General features: G+C 45.3%; 1 protein-coding gene across 1 annotated transcript in view; it reads right to left on the reverse strand.

Annotated features, from left to right (window-relative positions):
- LOC308106623 (CASK interacting protein 2) overlaps positions 1-14,432 on the reverse strand; it is a 49,545-nt gene that overhangs the window by 891 nt on the left and 34,222 nt on the right. The window contains exons 10-19 of the mRNA XM_080458474.1: positions 14,238-14,332; positions 12,319-12,436; positions 10,488-10,613; positions 7,396-7,523; positions 7,228-7,309; positions 3,982-4,055; positions 3,798-3,908; positions 2,670-2,771; positions 2,440-2,578; positions 79-2,340 (exon numbers count right to left, since the gene is read on the reverse strand). Coding sequence (XP_080314600.1) covers positions 79-2,340; positions 2,440-2,578; positions 2,670-2,771; positions 3,798-3,908; positions 3,982-4,055; positions 7,228-7,309; positions 7,396-7,523; positions 10,488-10,613; positions 12,319-12,436; positions 14,238-14,332 — 3,237 coding nt within the window. The remainder of the gene's footprint in view (positions 1-78; positions 2,341-2,439; positions 2,579-2,669; positions 2,772-3,797; positions 3,909-3,981; positions 4,056-7,227; positions 7,310-7,395; positions 7,524-10,487; positions 10,614-12,318; positions 12,437-14,237; positions 14,333-14,432) is intronic.

Below are 14,432 nucleotides of genomic sequence, written 5' to 3' on the forward strand. Positions count from 1 at the left end.
AAAAGACATTCATGATGGATGATTGATATAGGAACGTTGGATAAGAACTTTAACCTTCTGATTTTTGATGACTGTTACCTGCTGTTGGTGCAAACATTGTGCTGGGCTGTGGAAGTCTGGACCCCGTCAGGGCTGCAGCTTTCTGCGCACCCTCGGGCTTGGGCAGGACTGTGTGTGGGTGTCTGACAGGTTTAGGACTGGACACACACGGCTGAGTGTGCACGCTGCCACTCAGCTTCGGGGAAACCGTGTGAATCTGCACGCTGGTGAGTTTAGGAATGGCCGTGTGTGCGCCAGCCTGCACCGAGCAGAGACTTTTTGGAGGGAGTGTTGGGCCGTTGTTCGGGGGCTGTTTGAAGGGACTGGAAGGCTTGGAAGACACTGGAGGCTTTGGACCTTTACCCAAAGAACCCATTCGCTGGAAAACGTGGCCCGGCCTCTGGATCTCCTCCTCGCTCATTGTGCTGACTTCACTGTGGTAGTGGAAGCTGTTGGTCTGAGGTCGAGGGTCTCCCTTGCTGGGGGTGGTCGGCTCCTCCGGTGTGGACGAGTCCTTGTCTTTGGGTTTGTGTCGTCTTTTCACCGTGTCGGACTCCTTCAGATTAAACTCTGGAAGCTCCAGGCTGGTTGGTGCCTGGACCGGATCTGAGGCGGTCTTAACTTCAGCCTGACCCACCACCATGACCTTGGGCCGCTGTTTGATGGTGAGGTTTCCTTCTTCGGCAAAAGGTAGGTGTTCCCCGAACCTGTGCTTTGGGGATGGAGTAGCACTATTCGATATTCTTTCAGTTTTCTGTGCTTTCTCGACAGATGTTCCCTCTGTACTTGCACTTGTTGATCTGTCCAGTCCTCCCTCTGCTCTCTCACTGCCCCCCCTCCTCAGACCCCCCACACCTAAGACAGGGACGGGTTTGGAGTGCTGCAGGATGACGTGAGCAGGAAACCCATGCAGGATCGGGGAGGACACGGGGCTAAAAACAGGAGAGCCTGGGATGTGACTCGGTGGGATATCGATCCTCCTGGACGGGCTGCTGCTGCTGCTGCTTCCTTCCAGCCTCGCAGCGATGCTCCTCACGGATCCTACAGTCTCCGCCTCCATGCTGCCATTCAGCTCCGCCTCTTGCTCTTGGCCATTCTCCAGCTGGCGCACGGGGCTGCTGCTGACTGAGCTCATCCTCTTGGGCGGCGGGGGCGGAGGGCCTTTACGCCGAGAGCGCACCGCAAACGAATGGCTGCGGTTGATGTGGCGTTGAGACCCCGAGGCGCTTGTGTGACCACGTCCTGGCCGGCGGGACAAGGTGGCGTAGGACGGCATGAGGGCAGAGGAAGCCGGCGTGTGGGGTGGACCATGGTCGTCATCCTCGTCCGGCTCCCCGTCCGACAGAGCATACCGATTCAGGCTTTGGCTGCGCTTCTTCTGCGGGACTTTCTGGCCGTCATTAGTCCGGGGCTGTGCGGGCGGGGGTCCGAACAGTGGGACTGCGCCGGGCAGAGGTTTGGAGAGCAGCCGTGGGGCGCTATTCATTCCCCCGGCCTGAGCCTGCAGGTAGCTGAACGCCATCTGAGTGGGGGAGGCCTGCGGCGGAGGGGAGGAGGGGGAGGAAGAGGGGGGCGGGTGCTGTTGAGGCTGATAAAGACGGTTCGGGGACTGGAAGTGTTTGGCCTTTGGGGGGACGGCGGGGTAGGCGAAGCGGGGCATCTTGCTGGGAGTTAGAGGAGGTGTGATGGGGGAGTAGGGGACTTTGTTGGGGGTCGCAGACCGACTCTGCTGCTCCCACATTTCAGGGGGTCTCTGTCGGTTCCTCACCCCAGGACTGCCTTCTTTCCCTTGCTTGGACTCATCCCCCGCTCCGCCCCCCAGACTCTCCTCTGATCGGCTCGTCATCCTGGCTGAAGATAAAGCAGCCGGGTGGTCTTGGGAATACCCCAAATTCGAGTTTCCAGAATTCCCAGAATTCCCTGACCCCCTGGATCGCATGCTGACGCTTTCCTGGCTGAGCGACATGGCGGTCCCTCCCGCAGCGCTGGACACCCCTCTGATGACGAACGTCTGGGAGACTCCGCCTCCCGCCCGGCCCATCATGGCGTTCTGCAGCTCGGCGCTCAGCTCGCTGTCCTGGAAGGAAAGCAGGGCCCTGGGGGTCCGGGGGGAGGGGCAGCACTCATCGGCCGGCGCGTCGGGGCGGATCTGAGCGTGCACATTGTGTTCGATGGCCACCAGCTCCAGAGCGGCGGGGGGCTTTCGTCTGAGGGTCCCCCCTCCGGTTCGGTCGGCATGGTTACGAGAGCGCTGCAGGTCACACAGCCGCTTCACAGCTAGCATTAGCTTCTTCTGATGGCCTGCAACATGCAGCAAACACGGTTTAGAAGCACTTCCTGGTGGGAAGTCATTCTTGAACACTCCACAGACTCCAGATTAACAGACGTGATCTTCCTCACCCAGTTTGATGATGCCGATCTCCTGCAGGTCCTCCCACGTGATGTCCTTCACAATAGTGATGGAGTCGTAGCCGTTATCGCTCAGCCTCTTCTGGTACTGAGGCAGTCCGATCACACTCAGCCACTCCCCCAGGTCCGACTGGGAGCAACAGAGGCAAAAACAAACCGCTAACACAACAAATCAGAGAACAGAAAAACTATATTTAATGAATTTAATGAAGATTCCTCACCGGAATGTAATCCGGGAGCCACTCAGGGATACTCAGCTTCCCGATTTCCATGGAGATTTTCTTTCTGTGTCCTGGTTTGGTCACTCCGATCGCTGTGAGATCCTGTGGAAATAAGAACAGTCTGCCTCAAAACGCTAATCACAATTATTTTATCTTTTCATGTGACTTGAATTTTTTATTCAGCAACTTTTGCTATTTCAGCCAGTTAAACTGTTTTGACTCTTTTTGGCCATTTTTAGCCACTTTGTATGGTATTAGTATTTCCTCCTTTTATGATGGTTTCAGACATAATCCGTGCTTACAGCTGCTTTTAGTCATTTTAAAGGGGTCATATTATGCTAAATTCATTTTCTAATGGTTTTCCAACAGTAACACGTGTCCCCATACCCGAGAATGACGCCCCAGAAATGAAGAAAGTTTTTCATCGCTCTCCCTGGCTTGTTGCAATTTTTTAAAAAGTGTGTGCTCTAACGAGTGAATCAGAAATCAAACCCTATACAGTGTCATCGGGGGTTTATCCAATCCCAATCAAGGTAGGCCCTCCCTTTGACCCTCCCACTATTGGGCAGCTCTGCTCTGGCACATGACGCCACGAGAGACGGTACTTCCTTCTCTTCCCAAGATGGGCATGTATGGGCGGAGTCAGTCCAGCTCACACAGACACAGCAGATTCTGAATGCAGCTCATATGATCCAAAATTCAAATAGATGAAAAACAAGGAAAAGCTGGATTTGGGGCAATTAACTTTAAATACAATGTTTTTGGACCAACGAGACCCTTGTGAAAATGTTGAGAATATGTAGTATATGACCCCTTTAAACGTTTATACCATTTAAGCCATTTTGGATTTTTAAGTGTTTTGCAAGGGATTGAATAGTGTTTGAAATTTAGCTTCATTCCCTTGTTACTTCTCCTGGTGGTCTTAGCTATTTTAGCTCTTTTAGCGATATTTAGTTCATCTAATCGGTTTAGCTAGTTTTTCTGATTTGACTCCTGAATAAATTGCATGTTTTCTTTTTATCCATTTTAGTTTTTTTCTTGTTTTTGTCTTTTACCTGTCAATGCGGGTCCCATTTAAATCAGTAAATTCTCATGAAGCCTACCCTGATGCTACCGATGCCAACGTACCTCGGGGGTCATCCTACTAATGGTGGGCACATCATATCCTGCATTGATGAAGTTGGATGTGTACTGCTCCAGCTGGAACTCACACAGCCACTGGTAGATAGCTTCAGAGTCCTGAAGCCAGAAGAGAAAATCACATTTACTAACCGTTTCTTTAGAAAACCAACACTAAAGCTGCACCACTCACTTTGCCCTCAAAAAGCTGCTCCGGCCTCACGAAGCCTTTCTGAGGGGTGCCGTTGACCTGGCGACGAGAGACCCCTGAAAAGGAAGAAAAGCAAGAATCTATTGAGTAAAAATGTAATAATACGGTAGCTTATTTGCAGTATTCAGGATGTTGATGGATTTGTCTGCAAAGTAACTCTGGTGAGAAAATATAGATTGTCGAGAGCAAATTCAAAGAATTTTTTCCAAAGATTCAGGATGGATGTTCTTAAAAGGGTATAAACAAAAAAGAAAATACAAAATGATGAAGATTTCCTATGAAAAGTAACTTTAGTTCCCAGAACTGAGACAAAGACATTTGTACTTTTTGGAGAGAGGTCAATGATCGCAGCTAGCCTACGTAGCATTAGCATCTAAACTGATGTCTTTGCATTGTTTACCATTAGTCACCCGATTCAGTAAAAGTTAACATGCGCCTTGTCAAAATAATTCTAATACTTACGTGTTTTTATGATGTAATTTTACCGGTTGAAGATAGTGAAGACGATACATTTAAAGCGTCTCGCTTTCATTTTTTTCCAGAGAGAACGTCTGTGAGAGCGTCAGGCCTCAAAAGCACATTCCTCAAGCAAAACTATTTGTCTTCGTAAACAAAGTCTTTTCTATAAAAAAAAAATCCCTCGGGACACAAATCAGAGTGAGACTGTTATTGTGCAAATTTTTTTTTTTTTTTTTTTTAAATGATCAAAATCTGACTGAAACTCGTCGTACACAATTTATTCCCATTCTATAGAGATCTCTACATAAATTCATCTTCTTTATCAAAGAAAAGCTACAACAGAGCAACACAAGAGGAGAAGCCCGTTCCTCTTGACTTCTGGTTTTTATGTTCCGCTTGGCTAATCTAGCTAATTTGCTGAAATTGAAAAAGAAAACATTCCGCTCCCATTTTAAACAACCACATGTCAAATGGAGCCTTAATGTTCTCATCTAAATACCTGAAATAAAGACAGATTTATCCCATCAGGAACACCCAGATAATGTTTAGAATATCAGAGAAGGAAATTCCCCCCGATCAAACAAATTCCAGGTTTTAAACCTGTAAACTTCACTTTTTATTAATCCTGCCTTTGCTCTTTTCTCTGGTTCTGAGCTGGAGTTGTCTCTGCTTGTTATCTGCGGAGAAGTTCAGGGGCCCCGTTCTCTCGGGGCAGTAAAACTGCACCTCCATGAGGCGTATTTAGCCTCGAGGTGACAGACAAACTTTTGAAAGCTTTGAAAAAGGTGGTTTCTTCCTCTTTCCAGAGACCAAAACAAATGAGCTAAAACAAAAAAAGATTAAAACATAACCAATTTTAGGGTTCCACTTTTTCAAATATTTTAAAATTACTTCATTTTAGACTCTCCCAGTTATTCTGAACATGTATTGGGTCGCCGGCTTTTGTTCAAACAAATTTTTTTTTTTTTTAAAGTTGAGTTCAAAATCATGGTAGTATAATCTGATGGCAGTCCCTAACAATAGGGGTCAGTAATCCCTTGTAATGTGAGTTGACAGGCATCATTTGACACTAAAGAAGAGCCAGTTTGTTTAAGTTTGTTTATATATGTCTGTAGATCACAGAAAAACACAAGAAGAACAAAAGCATAAGATAAGTATTGTAATTCAAAGGATTTCAAAAAGTTTCATATTTTTGTTGATATTAGAAAAAGCTGAAAAATCTACAAAGACTGAGACATAAAAACCAGCAGGTGTGATTGAGTGTCAAGAGAAAGAGCACTGTTACACAAGAGCACAACTACAATAAACGTTTATATTTAATGAATCTCTGAGGTCTGATCATTAAAATTAGGCTTCCTAGTAAATTAATAAACCCTGCCTTGCTCACTCTACCACTTTATTACTAATGGTCTTCTAATCTTCTACCTGGTGTCCAGGATCTTACCCTTCAGGAGGAGCGAGAGCAGCAGAGCTCCGGACGCCTCACACTTCATCCTTCCTTCTGTTTCTGTTTGTTGCTCGTCCTTTACTGAACAGAAACCCTCTCCTCCTCCTTCTGATCCCTCCCTTCTTTGAACATGTGTGTGATTCACCTGAACACATTCCCCCGGCTTCCCTCTGATCTGCTGCTCCAGGCTGAAATGTTACTTTTATTGGTTCTTCTCTGGCTGCCGCTCATTTCCTGTCAGGTGGAAAGATAATAACGCTCGCTCTGCTCGGATAGAACAGCTCGCTCCTTTCTGCAAATGTTCTGAGAGTTTGTTCGGACTCTGTCCATTTGTACTCTGTCCATTTGGACTCTGTAGGTTCGGACTGTGTTTGATTGGACTCTGTTTATTTGGACCCAATTCGTTCGGACTCAGTTCATTTGGAGCGTAAATAATATTTTACAAAATGAAGATTATTTAAACATTTTTTCCCTTATATCTGGCAAACTATGCTAATAAGTGCAGGAGATTCACAACTCCTCCCCAAATGTTTGTGTTTGCGAGGAAACATTTCAATCTACTGTAAAGGAGTGTCTGTAGATGATGACACATTGATTTTTATTGTGTTTATTTTGCAGACGACCAAATAAAAACATACCAGCCACCCACATTCGGGTCGAAACCCACCAGGATAAAATCACTGATTTATAAGAAATAAAAATGATATAGTTGTAAAAATAATATTTAAATATCTATTACGATTCACATAAACAGTCAGCAACTAAAAATATTGAGAAAAAAAAGTGTAAAGAAAGAAGGAAGAAGAAAAAAAATCTGTAAAACTTGCATCCTGTTTACCATTTGTGAAAAAGAATCTTAATATTACCATGATTTGATAAAAAAAAAGTTAGGATACGATCATTTCTATTTGTGTGAATGTGATTGACAATTTCTAGACTAAACTTTTTTTTAGTGGTTTGGCTGATCATGTGACTTATATTAGGAAGCGACTCAAATATCAAAAATATCAAAAATGTACCAATAGTTACCATCTGTGACCACTAGATTTCAGCGTATGACAGCAGGAAGCTGCTAAAGTGCCACAGAAAAAGCGCCATTATTACTGTATTTGACAGAGCAAGAAAAATGTCTCCAAAAAGAAAATGCTAAAAAAACATAAAACCTGAATCCTTGTTCTCTGTTTTAACAACACTTGGATGTAATTTACCCACAGCCCATGTTTCACCACGCCTCAGCTTTTTGTTATTCTTATAACAGTGCTGTGCTCCTCAACATGTTTCATCAAGACCATGGAAGGAGCACATGTTCAATTCCCTGTTACCTGAGCAACCGTCGGCCTGTTTGTTGTGGTCTGCTCCTGAGATGTGGATGTGGTCTCCTGGTTCACCAGCAGAGGGCGCCAGCTGCACATGGGAAACATTTACAGCTCCAGGTTACAGCCCGAGCTCATCAGATGAGGTTGAATCTGTGCAGTGTGAGCAGATCTGACCTTGTTCAGGTCGGCGTTGTGCCGGTTCTGGGTCCCGTTCTGTTTGTGGTTGCTCTCCGAGCTTTGCCCGCTGCCGGCGCTACGACTGCTGCCCACGCTCCCAGCACTGCCCACGCTGTTTCTGTCACCTGGAAGAACGAGGGCCGAAGGAAGAGCAGAACGAAGAGGTCGCAGTGTGAGATCAGACTTAGCAGTGAATGGGAGAGCGGAGGAACGAGAGAGACTGCAGGGTGTAATTTAGAGGGTAAAGTACATGATCTAACGTACTCGAGCCAGTCCTATTTAATCTTCAAGGATTAGTTTGACATTTTAGGAAGTGTTCCTCTTTTGCTTTTATTGCAGCTTCGTGGGAACATCGGAGCTGATCTCATGCTTGTGTGCACAGTCGGAACAGGTTAGGTAAGATATTAGCTTAGCTTAGCATTAAAACCCACAACGGAACATGCATTTCTGCATAAAGTACAGATAAAGTGCTGTGTATTTAGACAGCGCCCAGTTTAATGTTTTCAGCTATTATTATTAAAGCGAGAAGAAATTAAAGAAAAACTAATCTGCTGGTGATCTCTAAGAAAATGTTTGGAATATTAATGGATCACATCAAACTATTCATTATTGTCTTTGTTTTACGAGGAGCTCTCTATATCAGGATACCAAGAGCTCCTCAGCTGTGTACAGGAGAGGAGAATTAGGAACCCAAACACCAGCTGCCGTGAGGGCCTTGCAGGTCAGTTGCAGGTTTGTAGAGGAAAGACAAGAGCGTCTCACTGAATTGCCATCTTCAACCTAACGGCACATCTTAAAAGAGATCCTGCACGCTGCACCTTGAAATGCAGTTTTTAGAAGGATACACTCACCACAGTGAGGCTGTGTGAACAGATCTTAGCGAGGATTACACATTCTGGATATGGTAATGTGCTCAATTCTTCTTCAGAATTGTTCAAATGCTGTCCAGTAGGTCAGAGATTAGGGCTAGCAGGCTTTTCCAATCCACTATTTTATTCATTTATTTATTCTAAACATTTTCTAGGCAGGTTTTTCAGTGTCCCACAGATTGTTGTGTTACCTCTGGATTTTTTTTTAACCCCAGACTAAACTAGAGAAAACCAGACAAAACTGGTATACACTAAAGAAAGCCAGATTAAGTTGGTTTACACAAATACACACAAACAAAATAATAATCTGGGTCTAAACAAAATAAAACAAAACAGGTAAAAGGTTAAAACTAGAGAAAAGCAGGCTAAATCTGGTCTAAACTAAAGAAAACCATTTTAAATGATAGAAAACCAAACCAAACTAAACTAGAACAAACCAGATTAACCGTCATCTAAACAAGAGTAAACCAGTCAACACCTGGTCTTAACCGACGGAAACCAGTCTGAACTTGATCTAAACTAAAGAAAACTAGACTAATGTGACGCAAACTAGATAAGAAGTTTCAACCTGGTCAAATCCCCTGAAAACCAGACCAGAACTATTTCCACCTGCAGAAAGCAAGATTGAATGAGGCTGTGTTTCTTCACAGTCTCTTAGGTTTTAAGTTCACAACGTAAACATACAGTGGAAGTGTTCATGCTAAGCTAGGCTAATCACCTCAGCTTTAAGCTTCAAGCTCAACACAGGCTTGAGATTCTCATCAGCCCCCGAAACATTTTGGTCACATCAAATAAGGACCATCGGTAACATTCTGCAGTTTTCGCACTAAGCTAGGCTAATCATCCGCTGTCTGCAGCTCCATATTTTGACAGAACATAATCCTGTTGCTTGTATCTTGAACACTCAGAAAGTGATGATGTAGTCTTTATCGGAATATCAAACTGGGGTTTTAGCGAATTAGAAACGGCATTATCTCTTCCGCAACAACAGCAGATAAAGAAACTGTGAGGGTTTTAGAGATAAAGCGCGGAAACCAGCGATCTGTGAAGGAAAACCCAGAGATATCAGCGGGGTTAGAGTTAGAGGAACGGCTCTGGAGGCCGGCTGCTCACTCACCATCGCACTCCTGCTGCAAGAGAACTGTGCTTGCCGGATTATTGGGAATGGGGGGAGGAGGCGGGGGCGGGGGGGGGGGGGGCGTCGAGGACAAGTCAGTATTTTGGGATAAAGCTGGGAGGAAGCTCTGCTAAAGGGGTCTGGTGGGGCCGGAGCTGGTCTACAGGGTCACACGGGGTGAGGGGGTTTTAGGGTTTGGGGCCACACACTCTTACCAGTGGGAGAGCTCCTGAGGACCCAAATATCCTGAGTGGGGCTAGCAGGACTAGCTGAGGCTGAGAGCTGACTGCCCGGTGGAGCACCTACCAAACACACACACTTTAGACACACACTCGATGTGACGGCCCGTGTGCTGCACACAGAGCTGAGAGCGGAGCCACAGAGGAGGGGCTGGGAGGGAGACGGCACCGAACCACACCCAACAGAACCCAATGGCAAAGTACAACACCGAGCCACAGTTAACGGCGCCAAGCAACACCGAATGGAACCGAGCAGCACCTGACGGAACCCAACGGCAACGAATGACAACCTGCGGTCATTTCATTGCCGCGTGTCCTGCATCTCTTTGAAGGTTCTTTGTCTCTTTGATTTTTGTGAAATTTTTGATAAAATTGTGACTATGTCACAATTTTATTTTATTCATTTTTGTCTGAGAATATTAACGCAAACAATAACCTGCAAAAACACGACATTATTGTTTAGCACAGTTTATCAAAGCTCCCATGAGTGAGAGTACAAACTTAACCTTGCAAAAAAAGAAACGAAGTACCGTATTTCCTGGACTATGACTCACTTTTTTAAGTTACTTATCTGCCTAAGCAACTTGGATTAAAAAGCGACTTTTTATTTCATACCATCTGGGACCACTCGATATCACTGTAATACTATTTATTATCAAAATGTTATACTCAATTAAATGAGTTATTGTAGTTTAAAACTGTTGTCTTTTCTAGTTATTTGCGCTCGTGTTTGTTCTTTGATTTGCTACTAAAGCTTTAACTTTACCAAGATTTACAGAATTTTCAGAGTAAGTGTGTGTGTGTGTGTGTGTGTGTGTGTGTGTGTGTGTGTGTGTGTGTGTGTGTGTGTGTGTGTGTGTGTACCTGAGGGATCGTAGCCCAGGATGTAAGAGTCGTCGGTCTGCGGGGCGTGGCCGTGGCTGGAGGGAGGGGCTCTGGATGCAAAGTGCTGCCTGCAGGGCATGGAGGCTTGGCGGGAGAGAGTGCCCCCTAGAGTCAGGCAAGGAGAAAGGTCTGGGTTGAGGTTTGCATGCATGAGTGAGAGGGAAGCGTGAGGAACCGCGTGCACAGGTACAGAAACTCCACTGCAAAGTCCTCTGATTGGAAATGTGGAAGAAGAGGCAGACTGAGGAGAAATCCTCTCAGAGTTACATAAGAAGCAGCTGAATGGAAGTGGAAGATCATGAGCGACACTGAGAGGGCTTTACTCTTCCTTTGTGTGCTGACACTGCTGACATTATCTCACACACACACACACACACACACACACACACACACACACACACACACACACACACACACACACACACACACACACACACACACACACACACACACACAACACTGAGTTCGCCTCATAAGCAGAGCTGCCTGTCGCACACTTCGAGTCAAACTCTCTCTTGTCTGACACACACACACACACACACACACACACACACACACACACACAATATTCCGACGTAGACTGTGAGGGCTTTGGCGCTGAGCTGACACTTTGCAATCTGGCCATAGTAATCCTATTAATGTGTGTCTCTGTGTGTGAGTGTCTCAGTGTGTGTGTGTGTGTGTGTATGGTATGTGTGTGTAGTCTGGCATGTTGAGGACTCAGAAGAAGTGCTTGAGCTTGTGTGTGTGTGTGTGTGTGTGTGTGTGTGTGTGTGTGTGTGTGTGTGTGTGTGTGTGTGTGTGTGTGTGTGTGTGTGTGTGTGTGTGTGTGTGTGTGTGTGTGTGTGTGTGTGTGTGTGTGTGTGTGTGCGTGTGTGTGTGTGTGTGTGTTGCTGTTATTGGACCCCTCGTCGTCCCGCTGTTTGAATGTCAGTGGCTTTACAGCTGCAAAACAAGCGGCAGGCTCATATTCCTTTTATTCACAGGGATTAAATCTGATGGTTTACAAGCATGCTGAACCCCGCAGTTATCGGGCAGAGCAAACACCAGCAATCCCGCTCGCGTACAGACGTCGACACACACCCCTAACAAGCTCTTCCCTGGTCAAATTCTCTGATTTAATACTGCTCTGTCAGCCCCCTCTGTGTACCAAGGCACAGTGAAACAGGACTTTTAGAGCTTTAAATCATTTAAAGATACAGTCGGAAAGATATAACTGTTAGTCCCTTAGTGCTGGATGCCTTACCGGACGTTCCTAGGTATTCTAAACGTAGAATGGGAGGCAGAGCTTCCAGCTATCAGGCCCCTCTCATGTTGCATCAACTCCCTGTTTCAGTAACGTAGGCTGACGCAGTTTTAATATTAGACTTTAGACTTTAATGAAGCTTACAGTTAGGGCTGGTTCCAGCCACCCTGGACTATTTTCTAGTGAAGCTGCTGTAGGTTTTGTCCAACACTCAGCATCTTTCCTTTCTCATTCTACATGAAGGCTGAGCGATTAATTTAATCTAAATTCAGATAGTGATGTGAGACAAGACCCAAAACCCTCCTCACAGCTTTCGTCTTTGAGTGACCAAGCTTTTAAACCAATGGAGTGTGAGGAGTTCTTGAATATACCACGAAAAGCAATAGATTTTCATCAGCATTTAAAAGAGACCACCAGAGGACGAGGATATCAGGTGAGTTTTTGTTCTCAATAGAAGAAAAATACTGTTTCCTGTGCTTAGACATATGGAGAAGCTGGGTTTTCCCTATGTTGTTACTGGTTCTATATATGTGAAAGTGAAGTATTTGTAGCTTCTGTAGCTACCTGCTCTCCTGCTGAGGACCTCCACCACCGACGGGGGGAAGAAACCAACGCGGTCCGTCCCCCGCTGGCTGTCGTGGATGTGGCCTTTCCAGCGGCCGTCCGAGTGCTGCTCCAGGACCTGACACACACAAATGACCCAATTAGGACCGAAGTTTGATCGCAACAACGGATGACCTCTAAGCAGGCCTCGATTACTTTTTTAAGACTGTCATGGGGGAAGACGAGGAGTCGGGGGGGGAAAACAGCCCGAGTGTTACAAAAAACACGGCCGCTTTCCGACAGGACGCCACACAAGAGTGTACGAGTTCCAACAAGAGTCTGGAGATGTCACGTATGAAGATATCAAAAAGCAAAGCGTGTGTGAGGGGAGGAGGAGCAGGGGGGCAACAAGGTGGTAATTAAAGAGCGACAGCAGCAAGTCTGAGCCCGTTTCTCTGCTGTGATTTCCCACTCAGCACAACAAATTACCCCACAACATCACGAACAAACACTCGCAGCTTCGGCTGCACAGCTCTTGGATTGTAATCAAACCCAACGTGTGTTTGTACGAGAAGCGAATACAAGATTCTCACTGTGACTCCGTGATGTGAGACTTCCAGAGCAATCCAAACTGACAAATGTTTTCTTTTGTTTTTTTAATATAAAGTTCCAAGCAGAGTTCTCCGGCATTCACTCGCCTCACGCTGCCAAGACCATCAGACATATTTACTTATTTATTCATCTCTAGCCCACTTTTTTTTCTCCCTCTGTTCCACAGAATCCGACATGTTGTTTTTGTGTTTTCCTTTCAGAAAGTTTTGTGTTTAAACAGCAATATTTTAAAATTGATGTACATTTAGACGAAATTGATAGAAATGCTACAATGATGCAGTTTTCATGTTGGGACACTAGTGGGTGCTGTTGTTTGTTTTTGTAATGAAACAACACACATATGCGCAGATACACTGTAAACATAAACAATGGGAGTATACAAACATTGGTATGGACATGCACAATTGTTATGTTCAGTATAATTTGACTGTATGGATCAGAAGCAGTGTACATGGACTCTGTTCAGAATACGGAAGGACATAAACCAGCCCTCTTGTTGAGAAAGATCCAAATCATGGAATAAACATGTTTAGGAAGTGTTTGTGTGACCTGTTTCCCACATCAAGGGATCAAAATAAGCCTCTGATACCGTTTGTGAGGTCTGACTTTAGAGATGAGAGAAGCGTCTCAAGCTGGATCCATAGGCAGGAGTTCAAACCTCACAGGTATTAACTGTACGTACAATGTGACGTACAGACACAGAAAACCCATTGAGAACACCTGCCTGATATGCTGCCAGAACGAGGACTCTTCTAGGAATCTAAAGCCTCCCCGTGGTATCTGACACCGAGGCGTGAGCAGCGGATCCTTTAAAGTCAGACATCAAACTTCTTCCACTGCAAACCTGGTTTGGATTCAGTTGCCGCTTAAACCTCATGGGAACTCATGGGCGATTCATATTGAGCCTCGTCTGGGAGCGATCTAAGGGCCCGTTTACACTCAAGATGAAAGTGGATGAAATTGGGTTGTATGTGTCCGCTGAGCTAAAATGTATTTAACCAACCTGGCTGTAAACGTTAGCTCATGGCTACACGTTTAGCATTTCCCCATATGCTGTTACAAAAAGTGCCTTGAAAACATAAAATCAAAACGAAACTGAAAAAGAATTGGACTTTTTTTCGATTTCCGATTTCCAGCAAGAAAAGAACAATTAAAATACACTGAGTTAATGTGAATTGTGTGCGGAGGGGAAAAAAAGCATTTAGGTTTTCCAATGAAAAGTGAATTTATTTTCCCTGTAATGATTCGATGAGAATGGATGCGTTACAGTCTCAGCTCTAATTTAAAATCGCTGTTCAAAAGAAGATAAAAACCTAAAATGAAAGTACCATAATGAGATCTCCGGCCCGTAAGTTGAGTGCAGTTGGATCGTGGAGGTTCCAGTAATCCTTCACCGCTCTGACTTGAAGAGAGCTTGAAGCTTCTGCAAAGTGAACACACACACTCGTTACCACGACATGAAGTATTGTCATGAACACAGCATGTGTCAAAAGGTAAAGAGCATGAGATCTCGAGCTGAGGTG

The sequence above is a fragment of the Lipophrys pholis genome (assembly GCF_963383615.2).
Source record: "Lipophrys pholis genome assembly, chromosome: 1".
NCBI classification, from domain to species: Eukaryota; Metazoa; Chordata; class Actinopteri; order Blenniiformes; family Blenniidae; genus Lipophrys; species Lipophrys pholis.